This window comes from Candoia aspera, chromosome 4 (assembly GCF_035149785.1).
Source record: "Candoia aspera isolate rCanAsp1 chromosome 4, rCanAsp1.hap2, whole genome shotgun sequence".
Classification (NCBI taxonomy): Eukaryota; Metazoa; Chordata; class Lepidosauria; order Squamata; family Boidae; genus Candoia; species Candoia aspera.
In genome coordinates, this window is record NC_086156.1 from 53088193 (window position 1) to 53115577 (window position 27385).

A 27385-nucleotide genomic window follows, 5' to 3' on the forward strand; every position below is an offset into this window, starting at 1 on the left:
TAATGGATCCCAGCAACATCTGGTTGGCTACAGATTCCCCAGCTCTGCAGTCTTTTCAGGGTAAATCAAAGAAATCCCTACTGCAACCATTTCCAAATTTCTCCCTCATACTGTTCAAAACTCCTTCAGGTTTTTGTAAGATGCTTCCTCTTTGGACACCCATTCTTTAAATTCTAATTCCTGCCTACCTATTTTGGATGTAAACTTAAGCTTCCATTGTTGCAAGATCTATCAGCTTCCTATCAGCCAATCTTCCTCTTCTGATCCTCAACTCTTGCATATTACTTATATGTTGGCAGAATGCTGGGAAAGCCTTTAGCCCAGGAGAGATCAGAAAAGTCACACACCAGGCATTTCTATAAAAATAATTTATTTACAAAAAGCAAAACATATTTAAAGGACTTAGCTCTCATTGAGAGCAAGCCTGGCTTGCTACATATGGGCAGAGAGAAAAAAGAGGAAGTAAGAAACAAGTCCGGGCAGGTTTCCTCCCCCCAGGCAATTTGCATGAAGCACGTGAGAGGAGACAATCAATTGCAACCTCTTCACCTGGCCAAAATGATTAGGTACAATAGCAGTCTTAATCGTTAGTAGGAAAACCTCATTATATTCTTATGCCTGGTTTATAATCTAAAATGAATTATTTTTAGCCCATTCCTATGCCTGGTTCCCTGCAAAATACAAAAAGCAGTGGACATTCCCAGTGAATATGTGGCAAGAGAAGTCCATGGATACTAGCTATAAATGTACAATGTTTTGGTAAACCCTCCAAGAACAGCTTTCCTGTCCCCAGTGCCTTAAAACTGAAGAGCACCGTCTGGGAGTCTGGCTACATTTTTAAACATAATGAGCTTACTGAAACAGAACTTGAGATAATTTCCCATGGGCTTTCCAGGGCAACAACATTAGCTTTGGTGGTTCAGTTCAGTTCTTTAGATTTATTCTGGATGATTGCTTTCGGCAATCCCTTCCTCCTTAGAGAAGAACAAATGGCCTTCTGCTGCTGGTTTCATTGAGATACAAAAAGGGAACAACTTAGTTTCTTTCCTATACTGAATTCTTACATAAACTGCATATCAGAAAAGTTATATAGATATTAGAAATGCATGTTTTTACAATTCTAGGCTGTATTACACTGCTGCTGTTCTTTTTTATTCTCTTAGAAATGGTCTTGTTCGTGCACATTCTGATTCTCTGGCTTTTCCACGGTATTGTGGACTTCTCTGGGATTTTATGTGGAAAGTGCAAGTTATAAGGACACTGAACAAAAGAAGCAGAACAGACAGCTTTTCACTTTCATAGATAAAAGCCACAGGCCTGTTAACACTTCAGCTGATGATCATAATCATGTCTCTAGCAAAAATTTGATAAATAAGACATAATCAGATAGCAAGAGCCCCATTTAGACCAGTTAATTTTTAGATTCTTTTGCTTGGACTTTTTATCTTTACTCTTATTTATATTATTTATTATTGTAATTTTATACTGTATATTTTATGGCTGTTGTTTTAATTGATTGTTGTAAACCGCGCAGAGTCCCCTGATGGGAGGGGACAAATTGGGCGAATAAATAAATAAATAATTCACAGTAAACCAAACCATGTGGATGGAGAGAATGGAGTCCTAGTCTCTATCCCTAGTCCTTCCACTCTGCTAGCATTGGGTTCACCCCATGCTGTTCACATGGTACAATGGTCTGAGGAGAGAATGTAAGAAGAGACCATTCTACCTTTTTGAGTAGGCCAAAATGTGGGCTAAACCAAGTTCTATATCCATCTAGTAATAACATAGCTTCTACAGGAGCAAAGCCAGAACAGGAGGCTCTCTGGAGGCAGCTGTCTTCTTTCCCTGTAAGGAAAGTGGGTTAAGGGGATGTTCCTTTCATTGCTTTTTGTTGCCTTAGCTACAGTACTTTATGGTGGTTTCCTTCCTCCAGTTTGAGCCCATTTGTAACAGAGCATCAGGTTTACAGCTGGACATGTGGAACTGTCCATAAGGTTCTGCTGCTTCTCAGAAGACGGCGAATTCTAAGCCCATCCTTTCCTGTATACATGCAACAGAGGAACCAAAATATTAAAAGAGTTACTGTAGCAAGATTGTTTTCTTCTCTGAAACATGTGTTTTGTACATTGATCCTTGCTTTCAATCTGTAGAACTGGCCTTTTAACATAACGACATCCCAAAACACACTAACAATTCAAAAAGTGATACTGTGTTACAAGGCTGGTTGTGCAGATTGTAAACAAGGGCTTGCTTGAGCTTTGAAGGTAAGCAAGATCAAGCGTGGTTAGGATTTTGATGGGTGACCACCAGGGATTCCTGAAGCTGGAGGCTACACTAGAAAAATGTCCTTTAAGAAGGCAATTGTTTATTTATTTATTAATCATCCCGCCTGTATTATTTTTTTTTATAAATAACTCAAGGCAGCGAACATACCTAGTACTCCTTCCTCCTCCTATTTTCCCCACAACAACAACCCTGTGAAGTGAGTTGGGCTGAGAGAGAGTGACTGGCCCAACGTCACCTAGCCGGCTTTCATGCCTAAGGCAGGACTAGAACTCACAGCCTTCTGGTTTCTAGCCCAGCACCTTAACCACTAGACCAAACTGGCAAACCATTTCCATATTGTTGACAAGAACATGTCATGGTCATGTCTATGAAGACTACCTTTATGACAAGATTCTAGTAATTTCTTTCTTACAGACCATCTCCATGATATCTTACTCACAACTCTGCATAGTGAGTTTGGAGGAATATTGTCCTGACTAAGCAAGAACCACACCGAGACAAGGAGAAAGTCTCTAGTGTTTTATTACTGCTGTTGTAGACAGAAAATCCTACCAAACTGAAGCATGGGAAAACCCAAACAGATAAACCTCAAAAGTCAAGGCGGGTCTGTTCTGGGTTTCTTTGAATGACAGTTCAAAGCCTCTAAACTGCGCATGCATTCCCCCCCCTGGATAGGGGCCCCCTCCTGCTCACCATCAGTACTCATGACAAATATGAGGCATGCATGTTCCAAACTGGCCAGGACAATGTGCTCAACAGGAATTGGTTACAACGGAATACTTCAGTGGATTTTGGGTGCAGTTGTTTCTCAATGAAAACGTGTGTCCTGTGTCCTAAGGAAGTGCTGTAGTGTTCTGCTCCTACTAGAACAGAACTAGAAAGAATCAGTTTTTCACTCACTTATTCTTAATGGCTCAATTTGAATTTATATTAGATTGTATTTGATTAAACAATCCATAAAGATATTCCAACAAATGATAATGTATGATCTATTGTGTCACTTATTCATTCCAGATCAGCCTTCTTCAACCAGGAAAATTACTGTGAATTATCACTTGGGTGAAAAGCAAACATAATATATTTTCTTTTAAAAAGAAAATGTAAAACATGGAAACTTTTGCCTCCAGTTGTGTTGATTTTAAAATTTACATTATCATTAGCACCACAAAGGCATTTCAGAAATACTAGTAGAACCCAAATTATATAAAAACCCGCACTGCAGTCAGCAGGGCAGAGAAGCAAATGCACAAATAAGTAGACCCATGTTTCTCAATCTGGGCGACTGGAAGATGGGTGGACTTCAACTCCCAGAATTCACCAGCCAGCAAGGTGGCTGGAGAATTCTGGGACTTAAAGTCCACCCATCTTCCAGTCGCCCAAGTTGAAAAACACTGAGGCAGACAGAGCTTACTTACTGAACCAAGCTACATCCTACCCTGCCCTTCAGCCAGCTCCTTTTACTCCAGTAGCTGCTCCAAAAGGCAAAAGTCTGCCATGTGTACTATGTGAAAAAACTGGGGCTTCTTCCAGCTGACTTACCAGACTGTTGAATGAGACAACTACAGCAGGAACAACCTGGCCAATTCAGAGCATAAGTTCCAAACACACCTTCCCTTCCCCACTGGGCCTCAGAAGAAGAAACCTGCCACAGCAGCTGGAGTGGAATGGATTCTTGCCATTAGTCATGGTCTTGCCAGGCCACGGCCTCGAGTGCAAGACCCTCAGGGAGGGAGAGTTTGTTTCCAGGATATGTGAACCAAACCAAACCATAGAAATTAAGGTTTTGTGGCACTTGGGATGCATGGTGGTTTTCAGTGTCATCATTTCCTGCTTTCAGAGGGCTAAAATGTTGCAGAATAAGCACATAACACTTCATCCAGTCTTAATGCATTATTTTGCACTTTAAACCCCTAACTTCTCCAAAGGGGGGGGAGAGAAGCAGCTGCCCCTTCCCTTTAGCCCTTGGAGACTGAAATAATGTATTTCTTCAAAAGGAAAATAAAGTCCCTCCCATACATATATAGCTCCTGGTTAAAAGCTTAGTGTTTGAATGTGTGAATCCAGTTGATGCCTAGCCTGGTTGATGTACAACCTGTCAGAATGGACTCATATACAGGTAGCACTCGCTTAACAGCCATTCATTTAGTGATGGTTTGGACTTATGATAGTGCTGAAAAAACCAACTTTGACCAGTCCTCACACTTACAATCATCGCAGCATCCCCGTGGTCACGTGATCAAGATTTGGGCACTTGATAACCAGTTCACATTTATGACCATCACAGTGACCCGTGATCGCCATTTTTTACCTTCGTGGCTAGCTTCCAGCATGATTCACTTAATGACCATGTGGTTCACTTAACACCCACAGTGATTCGCATAACAGCTGCCACAAAAAAAGGCCATAAAATTGGGTCAGATTCACTTAATGACCACTTTGCTTAGTTACCAAAATTCCTGTCCCAATTGGGTCATTAACTGAGGACTACTCTTTGTCTCGTTCCAGCTCTGTTCTCTTTCATTAAGGATACGATGCATTTTCCCAATTAGTGAGGAAGATCAAAACTCCCCAGGGCCACTTCTTCCTACTGTAGCCTTCTTCATAGTTCACATCCCTCAAAGCTGTTGGACTATAGTCCCTAACATTCCTGGTCAGCATGCCCCAGCTGATGAGGAATGACTTGAGCAAGATGTCCTTCCCTAATTTGGTGCACAAACTACCTTTAGGGCACCAAATTAGGGAAGGACAACTCACCAGATACATGAACACCATGAGTTCCGCAAGAGAAATGCAGCATATTGATTTTCTTTCCAAAATGGAAAAGCAAGCATTCTCTTTCATGAGCAAAAATAGAGAGGTGAGATTTGCCTGGATGCTAAACCTGCTCTCGGTCCCTAATACAGGATTATCCAATCTGGTTAAAATTCCTGTATGTTTCTGCTAGCATCTAGTAGTCATCCAAATTTTTGCAGCCTAGATCTGATAGCTGGACCATTCTGAGCACTGATAGGCCTCCTCCAAACTCTATAGGCCTATTTTGTTTCTTGTTCATCCTACCACAGCATGAGAAAATATTTCAAGATGACTTTTCTATGGCCCAGATTGCACAACATGCTGGATGCAGTCAACTGAAAACTAAGCAGTTGTATTGGTATAGCAGCCTAAGCCTAGTTAGTTTTAACTGTGTGTTTTGGTGGTTTAGCATTTGTGCAAATCCATTTTGTTTGCTTAACCTATGGATCAATATTTTGGACAAATTTCAAAAATGGGTTAATTCAATAAGCAGGTTAAATTCGTTGCATGAACACAGACAGACACTAGCCCTTTGAAGCAGACAAACTTAGGAAAAGGGCATGCTAAGACCCTTGTGATTTACTTTATTACAGTTAGGGTATTATAACAGAATCTTGAATATCTGTCAAAGCCTCTCCCTATTCCAACTTATACCTAACAAAATTAAGACAGAGCTGGTCTGAGTTTCTTTCTCACACTTTCTACTTTCCCAGGACTGAGATATCTTTTCTGTAAAAAAAAGATTGCATGTGGCAGATAAAATACCTCAACGTGGGCCATGAGGTAGACTACTGCATGCCCTACAAGAACAACTGCATCACAGAGACCCTGCTCAGTTTTTGCTTGGATGAGGTCCTGTTGCAAGAGATGATGTCAGACTTGCTGCTGTGGCAGTATGGGGTAGTGGTGCTCTTAAAAATCCTGTAGGACAAGAGATGACTGTGTCTGCAAAGGTAAAGGGGAGAAAAGTAATTGGCCTAATAGACACTGGGAACAGGAACATGCCTCTACTTTCTCCTGACATTCCATCATGACAGATTATTCAGTATCTTAAGTTTCAAGGGGCATTATTTATGGTAAACTTTCCTACTGAGGAACACAGAACCTGTCTCACAATAGCTCAACTTATTTGTCTGCCTGGCTTAGCCCTGTCTGCTCTGATTGGCTAATGCTCTCAAGCCCCCAAAGTCCTTCATGCTGTGCTCTACCAGACAAATCCAGGTGTTGGACCTGGAGGCTTCTGCATGAAAAACATGACCTCTCTCCTGATAAGCTATGGCCCTTATTCTTTATTAATTGTTCAGATTTGGACTCAATATGAAAAAAAAGTGATTACAAATAACATTTAAAATGTTAAACTTAGTCTGTACATCGAATGCTGGTAACAGTGCATCAAGATATAATGATACTAAATGCTGTTGGGTCTGAAACCCTCATTCATTAAAAAATGTAAGGACAGAACATGTTATGTGTACTGTACAAAAGAAGGGAAGAAAAATTAGCAAGATTAAATGCGGCAGCTGTAGCAGACAGCTTGGAGCAGATGTATTAAGCTTTCTGGATGTTTGTGTGGGTGTCTGTTTAGGGAACAGGAAGCAAGTCTGAGGCAAGTGAACGTCCATACTGCCCTTGTAAATATTAGCAATAGAGATGGCCTGGGCATTTTGCTGCACTGTATAGAGCAGTAGAACGGGCTGTCATTGCTTTGTTGGCACAGATACAACCCACTGAGCATCTTGTGGAATCAGCAAAACTGCTAATGGGCAAAAACTGCAGCCTGACTCACTGTCATTCTGCAAACCAAAGGTCACAAATATTTTAGGAAGGGCTGCTTATGTAGAACAGTTACAGTGCAGGGCCCTGGGGACCTTTTCACCAAATTAATTTTTTTAAATTTGTAAACAGGGAACCCCAATCCTTATCTGAAAAAACAATACAGTATGAAGTTCCTAGTCCTCAGGAAGGTAACAGTCAGTTTAAAAAATATAAGACTGGTGAGGACAAATATTAAAGTTGCTGGCAGAATTCAGCTGCAGTCATCTCCTGTATGCATACCACATGGAGCTCTGCCTTCTGTCTTATCACCTAATCCAAGGAGGTGGTGGAAACTCTGAGCAGGCGTCTCAGGTAATTTGAGATGAGCAAACAGCCTGATGCAGAATTCTAGCAAGATGGAGATGCACCCTGAATTGGATGAGGTTACACTCACACACACTGAATGGTCAGATGCACAGTAAGGGATTTGTGCCCCAATGGCCACGGGCAACTCCTTGGCCTACTTCCTGTCATTGCTGTAGATTTGATAGCAGGAACAGTGGGAGAACATTACTGTCGTACAGTGTTGCAAAGCTCACCTACATTTGACTGTGGCTCCACCCACGACTGAAATGAAGATGGCAGGACCACCTTCCAGAAGATAGAAAATACTTTCTTTGTTAGACCTTCCTTCTTCTTGGCCATTTTCTTCATCAAATTGCTCTTTCAATATTATTTTTTTTAATTGCTCTTATTGTGTTCTTCTGTGGCTTTTTGATGTTTTCTATTTCTGAGTTCTATTATTGTGAGCTGCCTATAATCAGTGAGGGATAGGTAATTTAGATTCAATAACCATTAGAGGTGACAGGCTAGATATATAGTCATACGCATATACATACTGTTATGCTCCTCCCCAGAAGGGTCTGAATCATTAGGAAGGAAGATACCTCTGCTCAGCTTTGAACCAGAGTCCTGGAAACTCTCTCCTGACTAAGAAAAATCTAAATTTCCACCAAGCAACAGAGAGCACAAATGATGGAGCACTCAATATCAGTGACATATCTGCCTGTTCAGATCTGCATTGTATCCCATGACCTCTGGCTTTATAAGTCCTCCGGAGCCAGTATAGGAACAATATTTCCTGACCAGCCTCTGAATCAGACTTGTGATCTGGTTTTCTTTGTTTTTCTGAAATCTTGCAAATTTTTCCTTTGACTGATTCTGAACTGGATACCCACTCCTGACCTTTGACTTGTGCTGAAACATTGAAACAATACTAGATTGAAACAGCAGCTTTATACAGATCAAAAAACATGCTTAGTTCCCCAAGGTCCCTCTTCTAGAATCAAACTAGGTTAGTTACAGAACACTGTGATTCCTGCACTACTGCCCTTGGGCAATCAAGATTATGAGTTGGCAGTTTTTTAGCATGGGGACTTGTTCCCTGCAAAAAGTATGGCTGGTGACCCAAAAGCATCAGCAAAGTGGGAGGAGCTGAAATTCTTGGTCCCCTTTTGGGGGCCATTCTTAAGGGGGTTATGGGACAAATCAGACTCTACAAAGCTTAATGCTACCCATCTGCCACTCAACCATCCAAACCTCCCCTCTCCCATGGATCCAAATTGTTCAGCTCCACCCTTTCTGGGTGAGGGTGAGATACTGTGGATTGTCCATCCCTTTAATAGTAAATAAACTATTATCATGTATTTTTGGTTCATAGACTACTTACTCTAAACAAAAACTAGTTTAAAGATACTCCTTATAGGAAGCTTGGTGGTAGCACTAAATTCAAGAGTTAATTGGATTTCTCTTTTATTATTTTTTTAAATATTTTTTTTATTTCTCTTTTCTTTAACACAACTAAGTGCTGTCACCAGTAACTGACTGGAGCTGATCACCAACAGAGTTTCCCCAACTATCTCATCATGATTCACTGTTCACACATCATCTCAATCTTGCTTTCAAAGTCCCTCTTCCAGAAAACATGTTGATAAATAAAAGACTTTGGTCTTCAAGATGCCATATACTGTATAATCTTGAGATGGGATATTTAAAATTCTTTTTCCCTATGCATATTCATATGCAAACAAAATGCTATTTTTAGCCAAATGGTTGAGTCATTAAACTCTACAGTACTATAAGTCACAAGAAAAGAAGCTTGATTATAGCTTTGTGACTGCAGAAAAGGAAACAATGATTTCTTATTGTCTATAAGAACATCCAGTAAGATGACAAGGGAAAGAAATAGCTTGGATAATACAACAAATAGAAGAAAAATATGGCTAAGACAATAAACAGATGGAAAGGAAGTCCAAGGTAAATAATCATGGCTCATGCAGCCATTATCTTTCTTGGGTAATTATCTCACAATCTAGACACTGGGTGCGCTTTAACCCAATGGAAGACTGAATTTGTCAGTTGGTGTATAGTCATGCCTGGTGAATTTCTTCTAGAAGTACAGTTAACAAACATGGCTCTTTATTCTGGCTTGTTAGAAGAACTTTCTAGTTTGCATCCCACCATGATAGCTAAAAAACACGGGCAGAGCTATCCAGGTTTATTACTTATACCTGCTCATTGGAGAACAAGTGGGAGTAATGCATAGGGAGCACCAGCTCATCCTCTCACTCCTGCTAAGTCACAATTCAGAATTGTTGTTGTGCGTGATCACATTTCCTGATTGAAGGTACTCTGCCACTGGCATCCCCATAAAATATACAGGACTCTTAGCCCCATGTTAATTCCTTATCAAAAGAGACATGCAAAAACCCACATGGAAGGAAAAGATGGCGACTGTTCTGTGGGGGAAAACACCTTTAAATACTGTAGCACTGAAATCAGTTGTTTGGGTCTGGATGCTCTGGAGCAACAGAATTAAGGCTGCATGTGGCTGGCAGGCTCCCTACCCTTGTTCTACAGTATATTATGCAGCTTTCAGAATATTGATACAGGATTGTTGCTGTGGAAAAAATAGGAGGCAGAAGCATTAGGTACAGTTGCCTCCTTTAATAATAGTAATGATAATATTAATAGAAACAATATAGAAACATTCATCCAAATTAATAAACTTCATCCAAATTAGTAAACTAAATTAAAGGCCTACATGGCATGGGTCCAGGTTACCTGAGGGACCGCCTCATCCCAGTTACATCAACCCGTCCCACCCGGTCAGGCAAAGAGGGCGTGTTACGGACCCTGTCCATGAGGGATTGCCAATTGGCAGGGTCCAGGAAGAAGGCCTTCTTTGCTGTAGCATCCGCCCTTTGGAACAAGCTACCCCTGGGAGTAAGACAGGCCCCCACTCTCCCAGCCTTTCTGAAGGAAGTAAAAACATGGCTATACCATCTGGCCTGGGATGGGAGAGGGGATAGCTACTCATGGGGGTGGTTGGCCCTGTGAGGGTGCCAAGGTTAAGATCTTCCCATCTTGAATTTTATATTTTATATGTTGTACTTGTATTTGTAATTTTATGTATTTATATTGAATTGCTACCATTATTATTATTTTTAGGCCTCCCAGAGTCGTTGTGCACAAGATGGGCAGCAGAGAAATTTAATAAACAAACAAACAAACAAACAAACCAAGCTAATTCATACAACTCACAATTCACACCAGTAATTTAATATAGATTGGTGTACAAAGTTAGCATTTATAAACCACCTTTGGAAAAGTGTGAAGAAACTCCTGGATTGTGCTTAATCCCCACACAGGTTCACTAGTCCACTTTCAAAATGCTAAATTCTAGCTCAAACTGATTTTTTTAAAAAAAAATATTTACAGTATTTGATTTACAATTACAATTTGCAACTCCTGTTTGAGTTCTCATACCATTGGCCAATCTCTGAATACCAGTCTACTGAACTGAGAAATTCAGTGCTATTTTTTTCCAGATCTGTTAAGAAGGCTCAGCATAATGCCAGCCTTCTCAACTGTTCTTTCCTGATATAATGAAAATTTGAAATTTCTATTGTGCCTCATCCACAGCACTTGAGACAGCTAGTAACACCAAAACCAAAGTTCAACAAAAATAATATCAGCATTAACATTTACTTACTTAATACTACTCATTAAAGTTAATGCAAGTCATAAGCATTTTAACACTTGTTCAGCTCAGATTCTGGCTAGTTTTCAAAAGGAAAAAGGCCTACTTAGAGTGCTGATTTAGGTCTAGCTATTGTGGTTGTTACTTGTTCAGTGAACATTAATGATTTGATGGACATCATTTCACCAAGTTTGTCTCTTAGCCTGCTGCTTTGAGTTCTTGTAAATTCATCCTCGTGTCATGATGTTATCTAGCTACCTTTATCTTCTGCCAACCTCTTTTTTGCCTTCCATATTTCCAGGTATCAGGTTCTTCTCTTCTTTGCCTTCACATTATACTCCAAAATATTTAAGCTTGAGTTTCATTATTAGTGCTTCCAGTAAACAGTTTGGTTTTATTTATTTTATTTATTTATCACATTTATCACTGCCCATCTCCCCCACAAGGAGGGACTCTGGGCAGTTCACAATAAAAACATTTAACCATAATATAATATCAATAATATACAAAAAATATCAATAATACAAAAATATAAATACGTTAAACTATAATAAAATCCAGATGGCTAAAATATTCTCTCTATCCGCAAGCAAACAGGGCAATTCTATGGAGCTAACCATCCCCAAGAACTATTCCCTTTCCCACCCAGGCATGTTCACAGAGCTAGGTTTTCAATTTTTTTCAGAAGTCCAGGACTGAGGGGACCTGCCTCAACTCGGGGGAGAATGTTCCAAAGGGCAGGCACTATTGCAGAGAAGGCATGCTTCCGTGATCCCACCATATGAAACTCTTTAACAGATTGGATCCATAGCATGCCCTCTCTGCCTGCCCAGGTGGGATGGGTCAATGTAATGGGGACAAGACGGTCCCGCAGGTAGCCTGGTCCCATGCCATGTAGGGCTTTAAAGGTCATAACTAACACCTTGAATTGGACCTGGAAGTAAACTGGCACACAGTGCAGCTCGTGCAGTAAAGGTGTTACACATGCCACCCTAGGGGCACCTAAAATTACCCATGCAGCTGCATTCTGGACCAGCTGTAGCTTCCAGATACTCTTCAAGGGTAACCCCATGTAGAACGCATTACAGTAGTCTGTATGGGAGATAACCAGGGCATGAGTTGACTGTTTTATTTCATCTAGTATTGAATTATTCTTCTTGTGGTCCAAGGTATTCTCAACCATTTTCTCCAGAACTGCAATACAGAGGGAACAGGTTCTTTTGTTCAGGTTTTCTCATAGCACATTTTTCACAGCCATGTTAACAACTAAAAAAAGATGGTTTGACAATATGTACATTTGTTGTCAGTGTGGCATTTATACATCTTAATATTTTGTCTAGGTCTGTCATAGCCTGTCTCCCAAGCAGGAGATGTCTCCTTATTTTCATGTCACCATCCCTATAAATTTGTGTTCCTAGGAATATGAAGTATGTTAACACTTCAACTGTTCCTCTATCTCAGTGTTTCTCAACCTCAGCAACTTTAAGATATGTAGACTTCATGCTTCATGCTGGCTGGGGAATTATGGGAGTTGAAGTCCACATGTATTAAAAAAGCCAGGGTTAAGAAACACCACTCTATATATTTGCATTGGGTTGAGCTACTGCACTCTGTTCTTTCACTTTGAGTAAGAGATTCTTCACTTCTAGCCTCAAAGTGATATCATAAAAATATCTCCCACCAAATTTAGTTCCAATGCCTATTTCTTTCTAATCCAGTACTTCTCCTGAAATATTCTGCATACAGGATAAATTAGATGAATAAGGGAACAGTATACAACCTTGGCACATTCCCCAATTCGGAACCACTTAATTGTTCTATACAGTATACGATTCTAACTGTTGCTTCCTGGTCATCATACAAATTCTTAAATAGGCAGATGAGGCAGCCTGGTACCACCATGTTTTTAAGGATGATCCACAAGTTGTTGTAGTCTACACAGACAAAAGATTTAGTATGGTCAATGAAACAAAAACAGATCTTTTTGGAACTCAGTTGCCTTTTCTATTATCCATCAGACATTAGCGATGTGATCTCGGGTGCCTCTTTCTCTTCTGAATCCAGCTTGCATATCTGACATTCCATTTACAGAATTGTTAAAGTCTGAATGCAAAATCCTGAGCATTAACTTACTAAAACATGAAATAAATGCAATTATTTGGTAGTCTGAACATTCATTAGCACTGCCCTTTTAGGTATTGGAATGTAAATTGATATTTCCCAGTTCCTCGGCCATAGTACCTCTTTATAAACCGCAAGTGCCGCTTGAGCTGCATCATCTTATAAGATTTTGAAACAGTTCTACTAGCATTTCATCAGCTCCTGCAGCTTTGTTGCTAGAATATTTTCTATGGCTCATTTAACTTCATTTGTCAGAATATCTGCCTCTAGTTTAATTATCAAACTTCATATAATCCATTCTGGGATCATTTTTGTATAGCTCTTCTATAGACTTGCACCGTTTCTTCTTTATATTTTCTTTATCTGGTAGATCTTTGCCTTTTACCATGCCCACTTTTTGCATATAAGTTTCACTTGATTTCTGTAGTTTTAGTAAGTAAATATTTTGTGCTTCCTGATTCAACCTATTCTTCATTTTCATGAGAAAATCTTATGGAAGTTGCTGAGGTCGTATCTTGGTACAATGACTTTATTTACTGCTTTTAACTTATCATTTTGCAAGGCCTTCAAATTTTTGCATTATTCCAGATGCAATGCTACTTTAGCATGTTGTTGTTGTTGTTAGTTGCCGTTGAGTCATTTATGACTCATGGCATAACATCTCCTTAATTGGCATGACTCTTTTTTTGATGTTGTGTTGACTAGGTATTGCAAGTTGCCACAGAACTGTTCTACTTCCTTTCCCTCTGTATTTGGACTTGGATCACCATAATATTGCTCGGCTTGTCAGGAACCTGAATTGTTGTAATATTCTAACATTTTCTAGATTGTATCCAAGCACTGACTGATTCCCCTTTTAAAGCAATAATTGTTACTCCATTTCTTGTATGATTTTTTTTTGTCCTCAGTAGATGTGGTGCTCCTGTGATGTGAAGCAACCCATACTAGTCCATTTCAGATTGCTGATTTCCAGAATATCAATATTTAATCTTAACATTTCTGTTCTGACAATATTAACTCTGCCTTGTTTCATGATTCTGATATTCCACATACCAATGGTATACAAATCTTTTTAGCATCAACATTTCCTTCTTCCTCTGGCTATATCAGCTCTGGACATCCTTTCAGCTTTCATCCAATCACATCATAAGCACTGAACTTATACTTGCCTTCTACTCTTTCTTAGTAGCTTGTGAGATACTTTCCAATCTAAAGTGTTCATCTTCCAGTGCTATGTTGACATTGTCCTGGTTATGAATATCCATTTTGTTTTCTTGGCAGAACACTGGAGTGGATTGCCATATTAGTCTCCAGTCAACTAGCTCTGCTTAGGTTTAATTTCCCTTCTCTACATCTATTACTGGCACTGCAACCCTGTGTGTCTACTCAGAAGTAAATCCCTTCTTTTTCAATCCAGCATACTCCCAAATTCATTTATTAACCTTCATATTAATTCATATAAGGTCTGATGTCCTCCAAATGTTCTGGATAACAACACCTAGATTCCCATGATTGAAGTCACCGGATTAGCAAAGTCCCATATTCAAGATTGAAGTCTAATGATTTCATGCAATCCTTTTGCATTTATCTTCAACTAATTCATAGCTTATTATGTGAATGTGTTATTAGAACTTGAGTCCACCAATAGTAGCCAGATACAAATTGGTGGATTAGTGTGAAGAGCCAATTGCTTACTATACTGCACAGGGGGATTTGCATATATAAATACAAATTTAGGTCTCTTGCTCTCTCCGTTTTCTCTTTCTCCTTTGTTACTCAATCATGTTATACAATGATCTGATTTTCCTGATGAAAGAGACAGGATATCAATAATATAGACACTAATAAGTAAAAGGTAATAATAATTTACAAGCTGGGCAATCCATATTGAAAAACCAAATTGATAAATTTTGAAATGTAATGTGCAGTCTTAGAGTATTTATATAATATCTAGCTGGCTTTACTAAAGATCCAGCTGTTTTTAAAATATGCATGGTATTTCAACCCTACATAACAAAAGATTAAGTGAATCTGGTACTATATGAGGATGTCAGTCATATGTGATAGTCAGTTGTTTGCACACTTGAAGTTCCTCAGGATAATTTGTTACATGCAGCAAGAGAGGGAAGATGAGTCTTCTTCAGATACTGTTGTAGAAGGAGCAGTGCAGCAGCATGTGGAGAATAGATTCAACTGAACCATCACCATAAGGGCAGGTTCAGCCAATCATTTTAATCATTATGAAAACTCCTGTATAAAAGTGCTGAGGGTAGACTATTATATCTTTGTTCGGCTGGAGAGATGAGTGAGTTGATGTAATTGGCTGGGTTTCCACCTAACATGGTTAAACTGAGTTTGGACAGAATTTGGGATGACTCCTCTTTCATTCTGATCTTCAATGTCTAAAGTCTTTCTTTAATAACTCTCCTAGCTTGAGTAAAATGAGAATATAGAGAGTCAAGGGAGAGGCCACATGTATACATACACTGTTTTACATAACAGCTTCAGTAAAGGATGACCATATTTCATTTTGAATGTCCACATATAGTCTGTGTCTGCAAGCAACTCATTCATAAGTTGCAAGTATCAGGTCTTCAACCCACAGAGTAATTTGGGCCATAAATATATCTTTTAAATGTTAAAAACTACTCTTTATAGTAAGAGCGGCACACAGAATCCATTTAAACTGACCAGTTGTCAATTGCCATGTAATATGTATGTCATGCCAAAGACTATGAATGTCCAAATTTATTGAAGCCTCTCTCCAAGTCAGAGTAATTCACTTAATTACTTCTTCCATGAACATAACCGTTTTAGAACACTACCCCCCACCCTCATGGCTGCAATGAATCCATTTATTTTAGCAAATGTATATTTGTAGTTTTACAAGCACGTGCACAACTTAAGCAATAAAAGATTGTCTACTTGCTCCACCTCACAGTTTTTCTAAGAGCCAAAGAGAAACATGCAGCAAAGAAAGGAAGAAGGGCAATTAAGAGATAGCAGAATAAATATAAAAAATAATGTCTTTGTGTGAGAAATTCCAGAATAATCTCCAATGAACAGAAAATCACCATAACATTTTAATATAATGTCACCTTTTCAGGCTGAATACAAAGGCTTTGGATCAAGCAAAAAACTGCAGTTTCAAGAACCATATGGACAAGAGGCCCCAATAGAAAACACCACTATTAAAATTATTATTTTTATTATTATTTGTAATTAATAATATTGTATGTCTTATGAGCCAGCCAGTTCTAACATACAGCCCAAACACTGCAGATTCCCAGTGACCACTGAGTACATACTCCCTAAACCTGCTACATTTCTGATCATTAAGAACCATAAAAGGTTATGTGACACAATTTGGTTAAAGTGCCACAACACTCTCTTTGTTTTAAAAAAAATGCACAGCTGCCTTTCAGCTTTTTATATTTTGGGAAGTAGCCATCGGTGCTGCCTACAATTTTAAATAAAAATTATGTTTTCTACCTTTGTTCTATTGACAGTATTGCTCTGCATATTACGTTTAATATGAAGGATCAGCATCTCTATGGCTAGTATCTCATATTAACTGTCTGGTAATGCTATGTACAGTTCTGAATGAATGATTTGATTCAAGGAAATTTTGACCCAAACAGCCCTTCATATCAGATCTTCAAACGGTTTTGAAGCATTGAGTCAAATCAGGGGGCTTCAAATTGCTTTAGAGAGATTTACAGGTGATTCAGAGGATAATTGGATTTTCTGGTTTTACAGTCTCTAATATTTCTGCAGATGTCATTCCATACAGTATATGGACTATTTATTTATATCATAGTGTATGTTATATATGTAACAGTGATAGCTTAACAACATTTGCATAATTAGTAGATAATATATCATTCCCAGATGAGACTAACCTTGCCAATGAGCCGTGCTATAACAAGCTTGCCAGCACAGAAAAGCAAGTAGTCAGAGAGTGTAGCAAGCTCCTGTTGTATAAGCAGTTTGATAACATTTATTTTAAAATTTGAAAGACCACTTTTTCTGCATTGTTTTAGCATAAATTCTTTCATAACTCTTTGCTGGACAATTTGAAGGTTAGTGTTCTGTCCTTTCCACCTTGCTACCTGTGTCTTAAATGAGAAGCACAAGGAATATTTCCAGATTTACTACAGTGAAACCCTTTGGGTTATCTGGCTGAAACACTGCAGGGTTAATGTCTTCTAAAGGGACTATCATTCCTGATATTTTTATCTGAGCTTTAGAAAAAAGAAGCAACGGTAGGCATTTTGACATTTCTTTATCATAGCCCATGGATAAACCAAATCTTGAATGGGTTCAAACTGAATTCCTGGTTTGCTGACAACTCCTTCTGTTGTAGACTCTAGAAGGTTTTGGGGAAAACCCTGCTAACTGGGAATTCCTGGAATTGAAGACGAACATATTTGGTGGAGAACAGGTTGAGGAAATCTTTCTAAAACAATAAAGCTACAAGATGGGAAAGGAAATTTATCCATGCTGCCCTCAATTCATACATATCAGATCTTACATTGATATATAATATACTGCTATGGGGATAAAATTGTATTTATTTATTTATTTATTTATCAAATTTATCACTGCCCATCTCCCAAAAGGGACTCTGGGCGGTTTACAATAAAACATAAATAAAAATATAAAACTGTAAAACACTATAATACACAATAAAATAAATATAATAAAAACCTCAATGGCTGGAAGATCTTTCTGATTTGCAAGCAGAGCACTGTCCTTCTAAGAAACTAACCATCCCCAGGAATGGCTACTCTCTCTATGAGAGAGACCTCTATGTAAGTTGTCTTGACTTGGAGAAAGGACACAGTATAAATCTAGATAGTGAGAATGAGATGATGATAATGTAATGCAAATCTTGTTTTCTGAATTCCTCATGAATAGGAATTGATAGAATAGAAATACAACAATCTAATTTCACTTGTAGTGTCTAAATGGGGCTTAATCTCATCAATATATTTAATTATTGAGTCAATTGAATCAGCGGGCAACTTCTGTCCTCTACATCATATTTCAGAATGTTAACTGAATTTAAAATCACCATGATTTTCCAATAGATCATAATGAAAGCTGGAAACTTATAATAATATTATCCCTGAACATGGTCTTGATTGGGTAAGAAGGGAAGAAATGTTAGCAATATTATAACAACCCTTAGAGGCCTTAATGCCCATACTGCTTAACAGTAATACAAATACAGTCCGTACTGATTAGTAAGGCTGGTATTACTTTTAAAAAAGAAGGATTATTTCCCTGGCAATTTGAGTACTGCCAACTAATAAGCATAAAATAAATTAGTATAATCAGAGGTAGCACCTTGAATGCATATGCCAAGCATAAATGGGAAAATGGCAACCAAATACAGCCTTGGAAGTCCTCTGTGGAAATCGGTGGGAGCAAAGACAACAAGGAGAATGGAACTTGGAATTAATGGGTGGATCCCATTCTAATAAATGAGTACCTACAGAGCAAGATACCTTTTAACCTAGGAGTGTATCACTTCAGTTAACTCAACAGCCACACCGATCCTTACACAGCATTCCAAAAGTGGGCAGGCATAAGGTACCCATTTTGTTCCATAACTTTTCAATTCCCCTCCCAAAATACTAAAAAATAAGCCAATATTTTTAGCCCATCCTTTTCTGGGGCCATGCCACATGTAGCTCCCCAACCGTATTTTTTATACCTTTGCTTCTCATTTCTGAGAATGAAGATCAGAAGAAGAGAAAAGTAGACTTTCAGGAGGCCAAAAGCAGTAGGTTTGACAACACACCCCATGACTTCCTCTGTTCCATCAATGTCTCAACAGAAAAAAATATAAAACTGTTCCTGGGGAAGGACCTCTGATTATCGCATTTAGACAAATAGCTGCTTTCTGGGGAAGTAGATCTAAGTGTCTGCTGAGGCAAATCTTTTCCTTTGGAGTGCATAAGAGCCTACAAACATATCAAACCTTGAGGACAATAATTAAAACTAGTCGAGCACAATCTGATTTTCCTGGAAGTAAAACTCATTTAACCCAATGAGCTTTAAATTTAAAGTGATATGCATGGTTCAGAATAACTGGCTCAAATCAGAGTAGGCAGCAAAGATCACCAACATGTGAAGGAGACAGTAAACAGTTGCTGGGATCTGGAAAGTACCATTGCTATACTGGTTGGTGCTGATTCTACTTTATTAAGTATATAAAGAGTTGCTTATATTAATCAGCTCTGTTAGTCAACATAAATCAACTGGTGGTTCTTAAACCTTATTCTGGCACTCTTGCTTCTTTCTTATATCACACTTTTTCTACTTATTCTGCTTTAGAGTTTTTGGTATTTATGTTTTTAATACTGACACTGAAATCCATAAGATAATTTAGTCATAGCTAGATTTATATTCCATAGGTCTGAACTAGAAATAAGTGCACCTAATTTAGCCTGGTTTCCACCCTTAATATTTGACTTGGATTGTTGTTCTGTCTCATGATCCCTGTGTGGACCACACTGGATATAACTTTATGGAAATGCAGCATATAAATAAAGAAAAGGAGCTTACTTTTATGCTGGTAGGCTAGAACTATGCTGCATTTACATAAAGTTTGATATCTACTATTACATTACTAAACAACAGATGAACAGCTATAAATAATTGCAATGTAGAATCTCTTGAGAAATTAAGCATTTGTTGCAGTAGTTCCTTAAGTAATCAAGAAACAGATGGATGTAACATACAGATTCGTCCTACTAAGCGCCAGAATGAAACCATTTTGTGTCTTTTCTTCACAAAATTTACCTGGGAACCATTTTGGGCCAATGGTCTTCATAAAGTGTACTCTTTGCTTCACTCACATCCATTTAGGAATGCTCATGTTGCCAAAATGCAACCAACTCAACCAAACATGCTTGCAGTTCTTCCTGGAAATGAGCAAAGATCTCTAAGGGACCTGGAGAGAGAGTACTTTAGGATGAGCTTGAAGGTGCAGCGCTTCCTCTTCTACGTATGCAGGCAAACCTCTGCATAAGCTCCTTTTACTTGCTCTAAAGGACAGGGGAGAACTAGTTTGGTGTAATGGTTAACACATCAGGCTAGAAGCCAGGAGACTGCGTTCTCGTCCTGCCTTAGGCATGAAGCCAGCTGGGTGACCTTGGGCCTGTACCTCTCTCTCAGCCTTAGGAAGAAAAAGGCAATGGCAACCCACTTCTGAAATCTTGGCAAGAACACAGCAGGGACTAGTCCAGGCAATCACCAGAAGTCAACCCTGACTCAAAGGCACACACACACAAGACAGAGGAGCACATAAATACCATTGTTCTCTTCTTACCTGCCAGATGAAACAATTGAAAATAACAACAGTAAACTATATTACAAATTATAGTTTGGCCCACCATTCAAGGTTGCAGCATGGTAATGCTCTTACTGATGTCCTAGTCAAGCAGTCCCACCCTGCTCTAGGATACTCCTTCCCATTCCTCTTTCCACCCAGTTGTCTAGGGAGGAAGGTCTGTCATCAGCACTTCATGTCCACATGTGTTCAGGCTCCCTTTTTGAAAAACTCCAGCTTTTTCTAAGATGGTTTGTACTTCTGCATATCCTAACTCTGATTATGGTTTTCTGTGTGGAGGGAGTCATTTTGGCTATATAAGCTATGCCACTCATGACTGAACACTAGAAACAGACAGAATGAGACCTTATGTCTGTTTACAAGTATAGGAAAAGGAGTGTTGGCAGGGTCTTCTAGACTTGGCATTTGACGCTTGTGAAAACAAAGTCTTTAACATAGAAATACTGGATTTATGGTGCAAAAGGGGATGGATGGCCTTTTAATGTTGTAAAGAACAGTGCCAGTAAAAAGCATGTTTTCCAATCATTTCACACACTCCTTTGTCCCCATACAAGAATAATTTCCAGGTAAGGGTGGAGGAGGGCAGGGGAGAATCAGTTTGTACTTGGTCTGACTTTCTGGTGCTCTGGCTTTCTCCTGTTGCTGTGTTGTATTTGTTCAAAGAGTTTGCTGGTCTGGGCTTTTTAAAAAATTGGCATGTTAATACTTGGTTTGGATTTGTTTTGATGCTATAAACCACTTTGAAGATGCTAAGGTCTATAGCCACAAATACATCATTGATTTGGAAGGGACTGTGATGTTCATCTGGCTTAACTCCCAGACAATGCAGGATCTGAACACAGGATGCAGCTTCAGCATCTCAGCTGATAGACTGTTTCTCAAGCCATGTTTGCTATTAGGAAGGAGCTAAACATTTAACCAAAATCTGGTTTCAATCAATGATCACCTGTTTGCCTGGTGCAATGAGAACTCTATTCCAATTTCTACATAACAGTTCTTCAGATCTTTGAAGACTGAAATAATTGCTTCTCTTGATGTCCTCTTCCCCTAGGTAAATCCTCCTAGCCCTTCCTTCCTCCCTCCCCCCCTCCACTCCACTCCCTTCCAGGCATTGCCAGATTCCCAAATGACTCTGGGCAGCTCACAATATAGCAAAACAGAACAAAAATCAAATAACACAACAGAAAATGAATAAATAAGTTGGAAATCCAACCACTGAACCAAAAAAAAAAATCTACAAAACACATCCTACAAGAGGCTCCATCCATTTTAACCCAAGGTCTGGAGGACAGCCAGGTCTTTAAAGCCTTCTGGAATACCATGAGAGTGGAGTCACATGGATCTCAGGAAGGACCTCAGTGACTTAATTTCTGGACATCTCATTCATAACAACACACACACACACACACACCATCATAATGTGGTTTGGTTTTAGCTTAGCATATCACAGTTTAGGATTATGTGGGAACCTGTTATGGTTCAGTCAACAAACCATGAGTAAAAACATAATTTAGCCTGAGGTATAAAACCAGCCAAAAGGTCGCATTCTGACTTAGGCATGCTATTAACAGACCACTGCAAACAATAGGACAAGTCTGTCACAACTAATTTTTCCACTGATTTCAGTAGATCTCTAAACACGTTTAAGTCTGGATCCAACCAACTGTCATGTGAGTAGGACACATGAGTGTTTATATGTATTTATTTATTTATTTATATACTGGCAGCAGCCCTCCAGTGTTTGGAATTAAGAGCACTGATCAGACCTAAATAAAGATGCCAAGGACTGAATGTGGGTGCTATATGGTTGAAGTACACCAAGCGTTCACATGCAAGAACATGGTTCACAGATGCCAATATAGACTGTATGTGGGCGATGGCTTGATTTTCTTTGTTAATGGGGTATCTTTGCCTAAATCAAATTGCAGATACAATATGAAATGGGTTAGCATAAAATATTTATTAATATTTAAGCATTTGGAGTTAAAGAGGATTAAGTTGTGGAGCCCACACAAGAATTCAAATAACCTATTTGAAGGTTAATCTAAATAGTCTTGGTGACAACTGTGAGGCAAGGAGAGGATTTAACACTCTCCATTTTGTGGTTTGATAGCTTTTAAAGCAAACACCATTTTTTAAAGGTGTGTATTTGACAGATTTCAATCAAGTGCATTCCAAGAATCCAACAGAGAAATATTCAGTTATCAGATACCTGAACAATTTAATTCAGACCTCTGGGAAACTATCCTGTCTGACATAGAGAAAAAGCACTGCCTTTAAATATGGCAAAACATGAAAACTTGATTTCCCTGAACTTGAGCCTGAAGAGATCCCATCCATTCTTCCATCTCATGTTGCTACCTGAGTGAACCTTCCACCCCATCTTGTATCATCTCTCATTTGTCTCAGTTGGTCCTTCCTTCCTGAGATTTAGAAAAGACCTCTCAGATTCAGCCCTAAATCATCAGGAACCCAAGCAGTATGGACCTTTGTTACTGTTACCTTATAACATATTTTAATCAGGCAGAAGTCTGAACATTTAGCTACTGCTCGTGAAAAAAACTGGCAAGTGTTTCTAATAAAACACTGGGGGGAGGGGGGGCTCGATGGCCATTATGGATTAGTAACACAAGTCACTTGGAGAAAGCCACTCTGATCAATGCTGCTTTACTCTTCAGATGAACACAGCCAGGAGATAAAATAAATTCACACTAAGCTTGGGCAGTTATTAAAAGAAACACAATCCTCTTATAGTCTGGGGAAATGTGGGCGCATAAAGGTGGGGCTGAGGGAGAACCAAATCTTTATTTCTGCAAATAGAACTACGGTTCCAATCCTCCTTCCAGGCTGCAGGTTACCCAGAGGCTTATGATCTTTTGACAGTTGCTTGGGTGTTATCAAAGCCCCAGACTGCTGGAAGAGGGGAGAGGGAAGTAAATGACTGAGGAGCCCAACGTCTTTCCTAAATGAAGAGTGTAATGGTTATAATGGACAGTCTGGAAGGGCATAAAGAGAAATTATGGAACTACAGAATGTCTTCATTCAAGTAGGGCCTTTACAAAGTAAGAAAAATTGCCTTTGAGTCAAACTCATCTTCTAGTGTTTGATAAGACAAGAGTTTGTCAAAATGGGCAAGGTGATCTTTTTCCTGGACTAAGCTCTCTTAGCAAGGCCATCTTCAGAAAGTAGTGAAGTCACACAGCTGTAGGTGCCTCATGAGTCAATGAAAGGAACCAGAATCCCAGTGTTTTGCATGGGGTGCCCAAACAGCCCACAAGTGATGTGGAGAACCTGCTTCTTCCAGGGTAGATTTCACTAGGGCTACATTGTCCACGGGGCTGCAAATAAAATCCTGAAGCCACCATTTCCTGGCAAACTGTCTTTGACTCCAAATGAGCTAACCCCAAATGCACAACCCAGATGTTAAAGCCAGGCCCACCACCAGGCCCAGGAAAACCAGCACAGCACCCACAACCATGTGTCTTCTGGGTACATCATTCTTGGGTTAGTGATAGAAGAACAGGTACAAGCAGCCTGGATCCCGACTATGCCCTGCATTCTTCCTCTGATTAAAAGGGCTTCATTCAAGATGGTAACGATTCAATGGGCCAAGGGATATTACATAACACCACCGGTGAGGGCAGCTTGCCAACAGAAGGGGGAGGGAGAAATGTCTCAGTAATTATAGAGGAGCTATTAACCAAAAGTTCCTTGGGGAGAGAGACATCTTTCGTGCTCCAGACTTTTCACCAGGACTTATTTATGCTCCGATCACGAATAAAGGGCGCACTTCAGGTGCACAAACAGCACAAGGAATCAGATCCACGCTGGTATTTCGGGGCTGCCGCTCCCCAGCACCACCGAATCCAACCATTTTCCCAAAGGGCGCTTTTCTTTAACAAGCAGGGTGCCCGGGGATTCCTCTGATTTTTCGCGGAAGGAGACGCAACGTCTTTAACCGACCCTGCAGGTCATTAATGCAAGTGGGGCAACAAAGGGCAGGCAGCCCTGGATATGTTGCTAAGCCTTTCCTTTTCCTTCCCCCGGGGGTGAGGATTCGGTGCTCAAAATGCTCGCGCCCTTCTGATCAGTGCAGACACTTGGCCCTTCCTCGCCCTGTCGGCCTTCTACCCACCCCGGGAGAGCTCCAATCAATGCAGGTACAAATGCCCTCCCTGCAAGCCCGTCTACAGAAAGCGGGTCGGGCGGGGGACGCAGCTTAGCTATGGAAGGCCTGGCCCTTATCCATGCCGGCAGCCGCCGTCGTCGCCTTGCCCTGAAACCGCGGCAGAAGCGCTCGGCGTTTGCATTTGCAGCGCCGTTCCAGCGCTTCTTCGTTCAGCTGATTGGATGCTCCAGCAACAGCCCTTGCGCGTCTCCTGGCTCGGCGTGGATGTGCAGCTCTCTATACATCCCTTCTCAGCTGGATCCGCGGGGTGCTGATCTTCGTCCCCCGCATTAACTGAAGGATCTGCTGCAAGCTCCCCACCCCCCGCTCTCCCCGCGCACTGCTACGCTTCCTCCCCAGCGCCGTGGACTCGGAAATCCCAAAACGCAAAGACTCCGCTCTTTCCCTGGCAGCTGCTGCGTCCTCGCTTACCTTTTCCTGCGCCCGGTTGAGTCTCTTTTGGACATTTTTCGCAAAGATGCCCGTTTTCATGTCAGCCATGCTGGCTGGTTCAGAGAATCCTGCCGCGGAGGCAAATCAAACGCACAATTGCAAGGAGAGGGAGGGAGAGAAAGGAGGCCGATTCGCGGGGAGAGACAGAGAGAGAGAGAGAGGGAGATGGGGTGGGGGGAGAGAAAGAGGGAGGGGCATAGGGAAGAAAGGGAGGGGAACTTAAAGAGAGAGCTGATGCCGAGAGGACTCGGATATGGGATTCACACATGACACAATCCGATAAACTGAGAGAAGATTCCAGCGTTCATTGTAAATAAACTCGCAAAGGATCGAAGTGGAAGGCTACGGTTTTAAGCATATTTTGTTATTCTTCAGCGGTGTGGCAACATCTAGCCAATCTTGTTGGTTCCTTCACTCAAAAAAATAAAATAAAAATAAAAAAATAAAAAATTTTAAAACCTGCTTGGGAGACCACGAGGAAATCCAATGGATTACGGTTAGAGGCTAGGCTGACGGTGTATTTTTAAAAAGTCCTGGAAAGAGGCAGGAAGACAGTTATCTTCCATACTGCTGCCCAGAAAGCTAAATGCATATTAGCAATTAGCTTTACCTTTATTTTATTACAGAATTACACGGAAATTAGTTCCAAGAAAAAAGTTGGAACTGTTTGCACCCCTATAGAATTAAAGTCTTCAGCAAAGGATCGTTACCTTGTCATGGTGCTGGAGCTTGAGCACCTCAATGATGCCATGAGCTAAACCATGAAGGGCCACCCAAGACGGGAAGGTCATGACAGAGAGGTCAGACTAAATGCAATCCCTGGGGAAGGTAATGGCAACCCACCCCAGTATTCTTGCCGTGAAAACTAAATGGATCAGTACAACCAGAGATATGTCGGTATACCATCGGAAGATGAGACCCCCAGGTCGGAAGATGGTCAAAATGCTACTAGGGAGGAACAGAGGATGAGTTCAACTAGCCCCAGACGTGATGACGCAGCTAGCTCAAAGCCGAAAGGACGGCTAGCAGCCGACGGTGCTGGTGGTGAAGGGCGAATCCGATGTTCTAAGGATCAACACACCATTGGAACCTGGAATGTAAGATCTATGAGCCAGGGCAAATTGGATGTGGTTATTGGTGAGATGTCAAGATTAAAGATAGACATTCTGGGCGTCAGTGAACTGAAATGGACTGGAATGGGCCACTTCACATCAAATGACCACCAGATCTACTACTGTGGACAAGAGGACCACAGAAGAAATGGAGTAGCCTTCATAATTAATAGTAAAGTGGCTAAAGCAGTGCTCAGATACAATCCAAAAAACGATAGAATGATCTCAATTCGAATTCAGGGCAAGCCATCTAACATCACAGTGATCCAAATATACGCCCCAACCACAGATGCTGAAGAAGCTGAAGTAGAGCAGTTCTATGAGGATCTGCAGCACCTACTGGACAACACGCCTAAAAGAGATGTTATTTTCATCACAGGAGACTGGAATGCTAAGGTGGGCAGTCAAATGACACCTGGAATTACAGGTAAGCATGGCCTGGGTGAACAAAATGAAGCAGGATATAGGCTGATAGAATTTTGCCAAGACAACTCACTCTGCATAACAAACACTCTCTTCCAGCAACCTAAGAGACGGCTTTATACATGGACTTCCCCAGATGGACAACACCGAAACCAGATTGACTACATCCTTTGCAGCCAAAGGTGGCGGACATCTATACAGTTGGTAAAAACAAGACCTGGAGCTGACTGTAGTTCAGATCACGAACTTCTTATTGCACAATTTAGGATCAGACTAAAGAGATTAGGGAAGACCCACAGATCAGCTAGATATGAGCTCACTAATATTCCTAAGGAATATGAAGTGGAGGTGAAGAATAGATTTAAGGGACTGGACTTAGTAGATAGGGTCCCAGAAGAACTATGGACAGAAGTCTGCAACATTGTTCAAGAGGCGGCAACAAAATACATCCCAAAGAAAGAGAAAACCAAGAAGGCAAAATGGCTGTCTGCTGAGACACTAGAAGTAGCCCAAGAAAGAAGGAAAGCAAAAGGCAACAGTGACAGGGGGAGATATGCCCAATTAAATGCAAAATTCCAGAGGTTAGCCAGAAGAGATAAGGAATTGTTTTTAAACAAGCAATGCGCAGAAGTGGAAGAAGACAATGGAATAGGAAGGACAAGAGACCTCTTCCAGAAAATTAGAAACATCGGAGGTAAATTCCAGGCAAAAATGGGTATGATCAAAAACAAAGATGGCAAGGACCTAACAGAAGAAGAAGAGATCAAGAAAAGGTGGCAAGAATATATGGAAGACCTGTATAGGAAGGATAACAATATCGGGGATAGCTTTGACAGTGTGGTCAGTGAGCTAGAGCCAGACATCCT

At 40.3% G+C, this 27385-nt stretch overlaps 1 protein-coding gene across 1 annotated transcript in view; it reads right to left on the bottom strand.

The window, feature by feature from the left end:
* Positions 1-25104, bottom strand: part of AMPH (amphiphysin) — a 90793-nt gene extending 65689 nt beyond the window's left edge. The window contains exon 1 of the mRNA XM_063302044.1: positions 24964-25104. Within this exon, the coding sequence (XP_063158114.1) occupies positions 24964-25032 (69 nt within the window). The 5' untranslated portion in view covers positions 25033-25104. The remainder of the gene's footprint in view (positions 1-24963) is intronic.
* Positions 25105-27385: the final 2281 nt, after the last annotated feature.